Here is a 12,507-nt window from a genome sequence, read left to right on the forward strand (position 1 = left end):
ATAGGTATTGTGGCACATCAAAAAGTGGGAGAACTTGTTTTGTTTTATAAACAGGTCTATTAGTTAAACATTCCATCCGAAGTCAATGTATTAATTAAGTATTGGCAAACATTCTTTACATGATATGTATTATTTTATTAGAAGTGTTAAGTGTACCCAGTGCAGTATTAAAATAACAAGTGATAAAACACATGGATACTAGTTATACAGTGTCTAAGGTCAACATGATTGTACAAAACAGTAGGAACACCATAATATTGAGTTGCACCCCCTTTTGCCCTCATAACAGCCTCAATTCGTCAGAGAATGGACTCTACAAGGTGTCGAAAGCGTTCTACAGGGATGCTGGCCCATGTTGACTCCAATGCTTCCCACAGTTGTCAAGTTGGCTGGATGTCCTTTGGGTGGTGGATCATTCCTGATACACATGGGAAACTGGAGCGTGAAAGACCCAGCAGCGTTCACCTGGATTAACCTGATCAGTCTATGTTATGGAAAGAGTTCCTGTTCCTAACATTTTGTACACTCAGTGTCCAGCATGTATGATGTAAGCACACAGCATCAAATCACTAAATAAACACTAAGGGTTAAACAGTATATCTTCATATATTTAATTGTTTTTCTTTCAGACATTCAAAGTGTCAGACATTCAAAGTGTCACATTACAGCAATAATGCCATTGTCCAATGGTTAAATTAGATTTTAACAACCTATTAGCCTTAGTTCAACAACTACAGCAACACGTTTTGGTATTTTACATGATACATCTCTTTTGAACCTTCAGGGGATATGCAGTACATGGTTATGCCAACATAGAACATACTGTATTCCAAAGTGTACCCAATGTGTGTGGAGTGTACCCAAATATTGCATAAGAGAAATAGATCTTGCCTAGATGGGTTAAATAGATCCATTTACATGGGTAAAATCTTACAGTAGGCAGGAGAGACCTTCAATATCCATCAAGGACTCTCATTACAGGCACCATTGGTTGGATTTGGGTATATGTCAGGGATGCTAGCATAGTGATATGTATCCCTATGGAGTGTTAGGTAACCCTGTATGGTGATATTCAGTAATATTTATCAAAGGATTGGAGTAAATTCCATTTCAATTCAGTTAACTTCCTGAGGTGAAATGGAATTGTCTCCAACCCTGATTAAATGGCACCCTATTCCCTACATGCACTACTTTTGACCAGAGCTCTATTGGCCCTAATAGTGCACTATATAGGGAATACAGTGCAATCTGGGACGTAGCCTCAAATCTCTTTTCAGTTGTTCCTCAAAGAAGTCTAGGCCTAGATGGATTGGCCCTGACTGAGGAGAAAGCCCCGATGTGGGAGACCAGGTTGGGCTCTATGCTGTGCGCTCTCTCTCCGGTTATAGTCCGAGCCATCTGATACAGAACCATGTCCTTAGCATTGCCCTTGACGCAGAATGATCCATCCAGGTACTCCGCCGCCCTGAGTGATGAGTTACCCGGAAACAGCATGGCAGGTGTGCAGCACTCGGTCGCCGGGGACACGGCGTAGAGCTGCGGCGAGAAGCGCCGTGCCTCGAGTAGGTAATGCCGACCGGCCAGCTCTACAGCAACCATGATGTACAAGGTGAGGAAGAGGAGGTGGGTGGTGGAGAGGGAGAAAGAGAAAGGTGCACCGTGACTAAGGATTAGTAGGAGTGCGGTAGCCACGACTAGTCCAAGTCCCACCCATTCCAGGATGCGGTAGGGTTCGGGGTTCCAGTAGCGCTGCAGCCTCTCCGGGTGGTAGAGCTTGACGTAGAGAGTGTGGAGGGCGAAGCGCCGCGAGAGCAAATCTCGGATCACGGCAAAGAAGTCCGCCCTGGGTAGTGCGTCGTCCTCGAGGACTATCAAGTTTTTGGGCCTTGCCAGCTCCCATCCTTTGCGTAGACAGTAGACATAGTCCCTCTTCTCCCTCTCAAAGGTATTGGCGTGAGCCTGGTTCTTCCCCTGCTCCTCCAGGGACCTCCTCACCACCAGGAACTGGCTCTCCAGTAGCGCCGCATCCTCGTTGTCCAGGGGACCGCTTTCCACGTCGCACACCAGCACTTCAGCGCAACGCCGCCCCTCGCCGCATCCTCTCAGGAGGGACACCAGCCGCTGCATCACTTGAAGCAGGTAGTGAAATTCCTTGCCCTCCGTTCGCCTGGCCGTTACCACAGTGATCAATAGCTCGGATCCCTTAGCGATGTTGGAAAAGCCAGCCGACCCGGTGGTAGACCGTGATGCCGCCCAGAATTCCAAAGCCTCCTGCCCTCTCTCGTAGCTCTCCGCTAGAAACTGATCGCTCATGTCATTCAAGTACATCGATTTAATGTAGTAGTAGGAATAGAGTAGCCTGTGGCAGCACAACGGCAGTACGATGCCAAACGTTATGATACACAAAACTAGTCCTTGGGCAACAGGGCTGGACCACCGTAAATGCTGGCTCGCCAGAGCTTTCCATCGAGGCATTGATAAAGATGAGTATTGTAGTGTTGAGTAAAAAGAAAAGTTAAAAAAAAAAAGATTCAGGTCTCAACAATGATTTAACAAATCTTATGTAAAAGGGGATGTTTGCTCTGAGCTGTTTGCAATGTTAGGGTTGGGCAACGCCTTTGTACAACTGTTAATTTCCAGGTTGGCTGTGTGAAAGAAGTGTGGTGGCTACAGGCGTACTAGTGTAATAACAATTGATGTCAAAGCAAAAGAAAAAGCTCTGTATGCAAAGCATTGATATGGTTGCTTTTCATAGCTTTCATCCTTCCAGCAAAATGTGTACAAAAGTAGAAATCCACGTTTGATATTGTCCAAGTATCTCTGGCCAAGGAAAAGACAATTAAAAGTCTCCAACTGTACGACCATCTACAAACACTGCTGCTACCTGTAGCATTCCACGGTTCCATTAGATCCCATGTTCCAGGAGAAACTATATAAAAAAAAAAATAATGTTATTAATTTTGTTCAGGCTATTCAAGTTGGAGGCACACCCAAATAACATGAATAGCCAGGTGTAGACTGTACCCAAAGCTTCAACTACTGTATGGCAACATTAACATTTACATTTTAGTCATTTAGCAGACGCTCTTATCCAGAGCGACTTACAGTAGTGAATGCATACATTTCATACATTTTTTCCCGTACTGGTCCCCCGTGGGAATCGAACCCACAACCCAGGCGTTGCAAACACCATGCTCTACCAACTGAGTCACACGGGACCGTATGTCACGTCTGACTTCACAGTGTATAGCTAATTGGTATATAATCCATTGTTTGAACCAGTACAATTACAGCGCGATACAAATTCGTTTGATTGTACATTTTAAGATTATATCGGTAACAAGCGAGTTAGTGCCCCACTTTACCTGGCTATTGCTACTGCACACCGTTGTGCATAATCGGGTCAACATGCAGAGAATAGAACGATCAACATAAGCCTATTTCCTTTACTAAATAGACTACTGTGCTGTCCAGGAAAAAAATAGCAGCAAAATATTAAACATCTATTTTCCTTAGTCTATACTGCGTTAGATATATGGTGGAAGCAACAAATAAACACTCTCACCATAACTTCCAATTTGGTAACATAGTTGCTACATGGCTGCCGTAGCTAGAATCAAGGGTTATGTTTCAAAATGCGCACTTAAGTTCTGCATTATTTTAAATGGTGATCTTCAAACAACACCTGATGCCCCGTTTACATCGTAACGTATTTCTTTACGTCGTTTTCACGGAGTCTTGCCCGGCTACCGAACGGACAAGACTGACTAGCCACAGATTGAACAATGAGACAGAACGATGAGACATATTTCACCAGCTGTATAAATTTGAAGCATCCGGTTGGCGTACCCACTTACTACAAAATATGGTGATGAGAGGAAGCCCAGTCGTGGCAGTGGGAGAAGATTGAGCGAGGTGAAATATTCTCATCGATGAAACATTTGATCTCAATGTTTCCAAAACTAGAACATGTTACGAACAGAGTGGACTACGTTTTGTAGATTTTAGCCTTTGCCAAAGTTTTCAAAAATGGCTTTGTTTAGGAGTGCAAGGGCGAATTGGGTTATTGCACATGCGCACGCTACAGAGTAGGCGTTCCCTACAGAATATGCAAATACCTGCTAGAACGCGCCAATATGATTTCGCTAGCTTGTACTTGGCTCTGCCCACTTGGATGAATTTGTTTCCATTGGAAAGGACAGGCTGTGGTCTAGCTTGGGTTAGTTAAAAAATCTTTGCTGTGGTCTTTGTAAAAATCGGAAAATGGAGGAGAGCCTGTCTCGTCAGAGATTTAAATTATTTTGGGATATTTCAAAATATGACCTTTTCGTTCAAGAAACAGGATAAATATATAACTTGAGGTTATAAAACATGTTTAATTACTTTTCCCTGAACTTGTTTCTCTACCTTTATAGAAAGTCAAGATAGTTTGCACTGCAGATCAGCAGCTAGCTAAAGCAAGGCTAGGTTGAAGATACCATTGTAGCTAGCAAGCTCCACCTAATAATTATAATTAAAAAACAAACGTCATTATCACAATACACTTAAATGGAAGGCCATACAATATTATTGTATTGTGTATTATTCAACAATACTATTAAAAAGTAGTCACTTTAAGTAATGGGTAATTGTTCACAAGTTGCTAGCTATCCCATAAAGCTATTACCTAAAACCACATATTTCCATCTCCTGTGGTTTGGTTTTGGAGTGACGGTTTGTCTCAACCCAATCAATGATTTGATGTATCACTGGCGCTGACCCTTCTAACTACTTAGGTAAACATATGAATTACCTGTTGCACAACGTTCGGCGCAGGTATTGGTAACTGGTTCGCCATGTTCAGAACATGAACAGGGGGGAAGATTTAGCGCGTAGTGGTGACGTCAGACCGTCTACTTAAGTAGGCAATAGAAAAAAGCTTGTCTATCATGTTCATTGATTGGGCTAAGACGAACCGTCACTCCAAAACTAGCGAACCAATGGAGACTCATTGTCTACACCTCCCTCTAAATCCCGCCCTTCATGGAAAAATAATGACAAAACTCGCAATCGAAAAGACTGGCAGTGAAAGCAAAGAAACAGACATAGAAGCAAAAATACTAGTAGCGTAACCAAAAGGTAAGTACATGCAGACAAGAGCGTAGGCAAAATGTATTCAATAAGATTGGTTGCTGGGAAAGTTTTGCATTCATTTGGCATTAGTTTTGCATTCGTTTTCAATTATTTTTTTTTTTAATCATTTGTCATAGAGATTTGCTCTCACTTTAAAATTATTTGTTTACAAGTTTTTGGGTTTTGATGTCTTATTTTTGTTTACAATTCTATACATTTAGCTTTCAATTGTTTGGTTTTTGATTTCAACATCCATTATTTCACCCGTCCTCGAAAATATAATATACAATATACATTCTCAACTTTATTTTTCATGTTCACAATTTATTTTATTTTGAATTCAATACATATGGTGTGAAATTGACCCCATACACGTCGCCCTAACAATGGGAGTCGTTGTGCACAAAGGCACAGTGGGCTGTCTAGCTCCCGCCTATCCTTTCTTTGGATTGGTGAATACTTAAGTAATAATGCCTGAGAAGCCGGTGTTTGGAGGATATATGGGTACAGGTGTTGTTATTAATTTTTAATTTTTTTTATTTAACCTTTATTTAACTAGGCAAGTCAGTTAAGAACAAATTCTTATTTACAATGACGGCCTACCAAAAGGCCTCCTGCGGGGACGGGGCTGGTATTAAAAAATATATATATATATATATCATAAAATATAAATATAGGACAAAACACACATCATGACAAGAGAGACAACACTACATAAAGCGAGACCTAAGGTAACAACATAGCAATTTATAAATTACATCTCCGTAATCTAGCATGGGTAGGATGGTCATCTGAATCAGGGTTAGTTTGGCAGCTGGGGTGAAAGAGGAGTGATTACGATAGAGGAAACCAAGTCTAGATTTAACTTTAGCTTGCAGCTTTGATATGTGCTGAGAGAAGGACAGTGTACTAGTATGTAGCCATACTCCCAAGTACTTGTACAAGGTGACTACCTCAAGCTCTAAACCCTCAGTGGTAGTAATCATTTCTGTGGAGAGAGGGACATTCTTCTTACCAAACCACATGACCTTTGTTTTGGAAGTGTTCAGAACAAGGTTAAGAGTAGAGAAAGCTTGTTGGACACTAAGAAAGCTTTGTTGTAGAGCATTTAACACAACATCTGGGGAGGGGCCAGCTGAGTATAAGACTGTATCATCTGCATATACATGGATGAGAGAGCTTCCTACTGCCTGAGCTATGTTGTTGATGTAAATTGAGAAGAGCTTGAAAACAGTGATCACTAAGGTCATTACAGAAAACACCAGACTGATACCTGTCAGGATTATTTTTGAGGATAACATCGAGGAAAGTAGCCTTTTCTGGGTGTTTTGAGTCATACCTTGTGGGATTGGTGATAATCTGAGAAAGATTTAGGGAGTCCCATTGCTTTAGGACTCGGTCAGGTGGTTTAAGCATGTCCCAGTTTATGTCACCTAGCAGGACAAATTCAGACTTAGTGCAAGTGGCCAGGAGAGAGCTTAGGGCAGGTAGGGTTCAGGCCGGTGCTGATGGAGGACGATAGCACCCAGCAACAGTCAACAAAGAGATATTTAAAAGTTGAATGCTTAAAACCAGCAAATCAAATTGTTTGGGGACAGACTTGGTGGAGACAACCGACCACTGAAGGTGATCCTTGGTAAAGATTGCCACTCCCCCACCTTTGGAAGATCTGTCTTGCCGAAAAAGGTTGTAAGCAGAAAGGTTAACATAAAACACTCTTTCTTAACCACATCTCAGTAATGACCAACACATCTGGATAGGAGCTGTGAACCCACACTTTCAATTGATCCATTTTAGGTAATAGGCTTCTAGTGTTAATGTGCAAAAAACCCAGGCTTTTACGAGAGCAGAAATCAGTGAAGCAAATATCAGAGCACAAGTCAGAATTGGGGCCAGTTACAGTAGATGGGCCAGGGTGTACATGCACATTTCCAGGTATCATCAACAGTAATACAATCAAGGCATGGCATAGGACAGAGAGAGCTCTGCAGTGCTGATTTATGACATCTGAATGTGCATCAGATGGCAACAAGATCATATTGTGCAGCAATTTCATCAGGTAGCATGAATACAACGCCGGCGAGAGGTGGTTAGAATAGGATGGGAGGCCAAAGGTCCGTGTAACCAATTGAGAGTCAGAGTCCCGAGTGTGGGAACAAACATCGTCTGTCCCACGGTTGGGTAAAAAAAGTTAATAGTCAACAAAACATGCAGGAGTCATGAGGCAAATAGCAAAATGCACAGTAAAAAAATTAAATATAGAATGACTTGGGGCTAGCCATTGTAAGGTCAGAGTCACTCGCCCCAACAGTGCATGTGTGCTGGAGGCAAGCAAAAGCTCATGAGAAAGGGGGGAGTGTGGTGGGGGTACCTGTTCCAGACAGGGGGAGACAGGCCAGGGCAGACGGTGAACAGATCGCCAGGTGGAATCCAAGTAGCAATGCAGCAGGCAATGGGAGTAAGTGTCACACCCACTTGGGAAAAGCTTTTATTTCTGGAGGCAGATTTCTTGTAGAAAATGCCAGTGAATGGACTTTGAACAGCAGGAAGGGGCTTCAAAGACTCCTGCCACTTTATGGGCCCAAAGGCCTCGACACCATTTACTTCACACCTCAGTGCTAATTGAAGTTGTATGTGGTCTGTCCTTGCAAGCCTGGCAGCTCAGTTCCAGGTTGGATGGTGTCCTCAGGTCTCTGCTGTTTGTTTGCTAGAGCACCTCCGTATAGCTTATAAAAAATTAAGCCTTGGTAGCTGTAATTAATTTTGGTCAAAATTGGGTTGTAGGTTTGGAGTTTTGATCTCGAGCGAAAGGCCATGCTGTGGAGGGTAGCATCCTGCATGTGTTCCTGCCGAAAAATCAAAGTTTATCTAACTCCAAATCTATCCTTTTGTAAAAAAAACATGTTGAAAAATGTGAGAGCTCACCAGGGGCGAAAATCTGATATCAACTTTGGAGGGGAAAATTACATTAAATTTTCTCAGGAGCAATTCCTGAGGGGGACACCAAAAGTAGTGCTGTAACACATAGCCTACGTTGTAACATGGTAAATGTATATTGAGGAACCAAAGAAATAAGGTGTTTGCCGTACTCCTAACTACCGGTACCCAAAACTAGACAACTAATCACAACAGCAATACCATTACCTTTAACATATCTTAGTTCAGTCACCAGTTTAAGTTGAGAGGTAACATTGGCTCTTTGGTGTTTGAGGGGCGTCTTTCAAGACAGATGGTGCATCTACCAACAATGTCCTCTATTTGTTTGCACATTCCAGGCCAAAACAAAATGTCCCGTGCTCTCTGTTTGCACTTTTCCATGCCCATGTGTCCAGCATGGATCTTTGTCAAAATCTCTTCTCTGAGACTGGTAGGAATAATGATTTTCTCTCCTTTGAAAATGATTCCGTTGATCTGTGATAGTTCATCACGATGGTTCCAGAATTCTGAGACGCTCTGAGGGCATTTTCTCCTCTCCTCAGGCCATCCATCCTGTATGACTTTCCTCAGCTGTGTGAGTTGTGAGTCCTTGTCTGTTTCAGCTTGGATCTCCTTCAGTTTCGTGTCACTAACTGGTAAGTTGCTGTACACAGTGTGCACTTGCATGTCCATGCCCTCACTGAGGCTGCTGTCCTTGTAGGTAAGAAACTTCCTGGAGAGTGTGTCTGCGACAGGGATGTCTTTGCCTGGACGGTGAGTGATTGTGAAGTCGTATTTTTGTAGTTGAAGGAATATTCTCTGTAGCCTTGGCGGGGCTGCAGCTAGTGGTTTCCTCATGATTGACTCAAGGGGCTTGTGGTCGGATTCCACAATGACTTGTCGTCCATATACGTACTGATGGAAACGTTTACATCCGAACAGAATGGCATAGAGCTCCTTTTCGATTTGGGCGTAGTTGATTTCACAGTCTGTGAGAGATTTGGAAGCGTAGCCGATGGGCTTTCCTTCTTGCAGTAGCACTGCACCTAGTCCATACTTCGACGCGTCCACTTGGAGTCTGAGCTCTTTGTTTGGGTCGTAGTAGGCAAGGATTGGTCCTGGTTCTCTCGTGATCAAGTCTTTCACATTCTGGAAAGCAATGTCGTGTTGCTTGTCCCAAAGAAACTCACTGGACTGCTTTAGCAGTTGACGCAGGGGTGCATTAGCATTGGAGAGGCTGGGTGCGAACTTGGCTAAGTAGTTGATTCAGTTGGTACGATCAACTGCCCACGACCCAACCGTCTGGGTGGTCCCAACCAATCACCGCACAGTATGACACGGCGGCAAAATGCATCCAACCATAACTCAGCATGTATTCACATATGAATATTACATGGGGGTATCCATGGCATTTTCCAATTATGTTCCTATTTTACAAGTAAAAAAAATTGAGAACCTTTCATAATGTTGCCAAACAAAGACTCAACAAACTTACCTGAGACTCCCTGTCTCTGCCAGTCTGTCCCTGCCTATCTGTCCACAACTCTGCTGTCTGTGTGCCATCTGTTGCCTGCTCTGCCTAATGACATCATTGTGAAACATTTCCATTAGCATTTCACTTCTTTCTTATGAACATTTTATCAACTAGTCTTTGGGATATTAGGCTACTAGGGTTCTTACTTTGCGTTTTTGTGTACTGAAAAATACTCTGATGTCTGTCTTTTTTCCGACATTTTTCTACCTGGCTGGCTACACACACACACACAGTGTGTAGGTTATTTACAGTAGGAGATGGGCTTCTATCATCTTATCTTCTATCATTCTATATGGGCTTTGATCTAAAAGGTAGCTAGCAAATGTGAAACGGATTGCAGTGACAAGAGTTGACAGCTGTATGAGTTCACCATTTACACAACATATGCTGCAACCTTTTGTAATTTTAATCGTTTGTTTCATATTGGCTGGCTTCCAACAACAGCTGAATTTGCAAAGCTAGCGAGCACCAATTCCGTTTCAGTGGTGTTTGCTATAATCTTTGCTACCCGGGTTAAATAAAGGTGAAATAAAATAAATAAAAGTTCCCTTGCGACAATTTAGCTTTTGCAACGAGACCATTAAATATACACTGCTCCAAAAAATTAAGTGAACACTTAAACAACACAATGTAACTCCAAGTCAAGGAGCCAGTGTGTTTTGGGCTACTGAGCTGCCTGTGTTTGCACCATGATGGGGAGTGAAGGCCGTCGCCGCCGGAGGCAGCTGCTGGAATGGCACAACGACCAAGGGAGCAGCCGGGATGACCGGTGGAGTTTCTGCAAGCTTGGAGGAAGACGGAGGGACAGCCCTGCCCGCTGCTGGCTCTCCCGAAGGCGACATTCCCACTGTGGGCCCCCCCGACAGCCTCAAAGTGCCCGACGCTAAGTCCAACTGAGCCCCACAGTTTTTCAAAAAGTCCATTCCCAGTATACAGGGGTCCTGCACCGCTGCTACCCACGCCAGACACCCCACAGTTCTCCCCCCCACAGTCACAGATAGCTGACACTTCCCTAACATGGGGGCTAGCTCCCCCGTGACAGTCCGTAGCTGGACAAGGGTCGGCTCCACCCGCACCCCAACAGGTAGTATGTCGGGTCTCACCAGGGTTACTGTAGAGCCCGTGTCGACCAGGGCCAAACATTCCACCCCCTCTACCTTGATGATGACATTGCAGAAGTCCCCAACGGTGGTACGTCCCACCACAACTACTGGACTAGGAAACACGGTGGCAGCTACACCCTGGGGGAGCAGGTCCCCACCCTCTTGTCTGCGCTGCTGGGTACCTCTTTTGCTTACAGTGGGTTCGGGGGCGGGGGGGTGGGTCCGCGCTGCCCCCTGCGCGAGAACCCGCCGTCGTTTCCCTGGTGACGGGGGAATCTGCCACACTCCCGCTGAATGTGGCCAGGCTGGCCACAACCCCAGCAGACAATAGGAGTTGAGCTGACACTGCGACGCTGCCTGGAGCCCCTCTCCATGACAAGCGAAGCAGTCTTGACTAGCCCGCCCAACTCGTCGACCCACTCTGGTTTCGTGACCCCTGGCACCCCAGCCACCACTGCTCTCACCTCTGGTTGACTGGCGACTTCCACTCTCACTCCCTCACCCCAGATCAGCTCCCTCTTCCTTGCTATCTCCACTGCAGCCCGCAGAGATGGTGGGTCCGCCATCTGAACATGCTTACCCAGTTCGGTGGAAGAGAGCGCTCTAATAAAACTGTCCCGTGCCAGCTCGTCTTGCACCCCAATCGGCATAGTTGCATAAGCCCACCTGGTCAGGCTCAGAATACCACTTGCCAACGCCTTTAATGATTCCCCCTGAAGTCTCTTTTTGTTACTCAGTTCAATCCGCAGCATGTTGGGCTGCGCGTCGCTGCCGAAACGACCCCCCAATGCCTCCACTAGCGCACCGTAGTCGCCCCTCTCGTCCGGGGCTAGCGTTAACAGGCATTCCGACGCCTCCTCTGTCAGGCTCAGGGCAAGCTGTAACGCTTTCGTCTCGTCAGACCACCTCCCGGCTCTAGCCAACAACTCGAATTGAGTGAAAAAAAACGTCCCATTTACCTTGTCCATTGAACTTTGGTAGTTTAGCCGCTACCGTGGCTAATGGCAATAGGCCGCTGCCATCTCTGTTTACATAAGCAGGCCCCGCCATTTCCGCACCCGGTGACGTCGATATCCCCGTCGCCGTAACGTCTGCTCTCGAGCGGTGTGAAGGAAAACCCGCCAGTTCTGCCATCTTGCTGACTGACAATTTAACTCCCGCCATGTGGCCCTCCAGCTCTTCTACGGCAGTCGCCGCCCGACCCTCCCGACCGGGTACCCCCGAGCCCACAACGGACACATTGTCCGACTCTTCCTTAATTTTCCGCCTCGCCCCAAGCATCATGACCGTAGATGCGAGTCACGCTAAAGCTAACCCGGCCTATACTGAACAGCTAACTCGCCTAGTCTTGATCCCGTAGTTCGAAAGCACTTCTGACGCCAATGTAATGACCCGGCTGGGTCATAAAGGAAAAAGAGACGGACTCTAGGTGTGCAGGTCAGAACACAGGTTTATTCCTAAACTGGGCTATTGTTCAGGCCACAGCCCACGCCGCTAAATGCCGAACGTACACAACTATACCAAGTCTAATTAATGTTTACTCCCATAGGAACAGATCAAGGCCCCGAACAGAAAGAGAGAGAAGATGAGACAGTAATCCCTATTTATGCATTTCCAAATCCCGCGGGATTACCCATCATACCCCCCCAACCTTTCCCTCTGTCCTGACATATTTAACCCCTGCTAGTAGCCATGAGAACCATAACACACCCACAAACACAGAACACAATACCGGGTCGTTACAATATATTTATCCATAAAATTGATGCCAGCTGATTCATGATTTCGACTGGCTGAGAAACGCTGACTGCCTGTTTGTCTCCTCCCCACTCCTGACAAGTT

The 12,507-nt window shown here is 45.1% G+C and overlaps 1 protein-coding gene across 5 annotated transcripts; it reads right to left on the reverse strand.

Annotated features, from left to right (window-relative positions):
- Positions 1 to 597: 597 nt before the first annotated feature.
- On the reverse strand, positions 598 to 4,905 carry pgap4 (post-GPI attachment to proteins GalNAc transferase 4). Of its 5 annotated transcripts, none has more exons than XM_014131185.3 (2): positions 4,793 to 4,905; positions 598 to 2,929 (listed from the first exon to the last, which is right to left on the reverse strand). In XM_014131185.3, the coding sequence occupies exon 2, from the start codon at positions 2,473 to 2,475 to the stop codon at positions 1,285 to 1,287; it is 1,191 nt and encodes a 396-aa protein (XP_013986660.1). In that variant the 5' UTR covers positions 2,476 to 2,929; positions 4,793 to 4,905; the 3' UTR covers positions 598 to 1,284. The 5 variants fall into 5 exon arrangements, with proteins under 5 accessions (XP_013986660.1, XP_013986662.1, XP_013986663.1 ...); XM_014131187.3 differs by having other exon boundaries at positions 4,667 to 4,842; XM_014131188.3 differs by lacking the exon at positions 4,793 to 4,905 and adding an exon at positions 3,858 to 4,068.
- Between the last annotated feature and the right edge of the window lie 7,602 nt (positions 4,906 to 12,507).

Source organism: Salmo salar, chromosome 12 (assembly GCF_965601325.2).
Source record: "Salmo salar chromosome 12, fSalSal1, whole genome shotgun sequence".
Classification (NCBI taxonomy): Eukaryota; Metazoa; Chordata; class Actinopteri; order Salmoniformes; family Salmonidae; genus Salmo; species Salmo salar.

What these genes read in the sequence shown, in the direction of transcription:
- pgap4 (XM_014131185.3), bottom strand. Translation starts at nt 2,475, where the DNA reads ATGCCTCGATGGAAAGCTCTGGCGAGCCAGCATTTACGGTGGTCCAGC.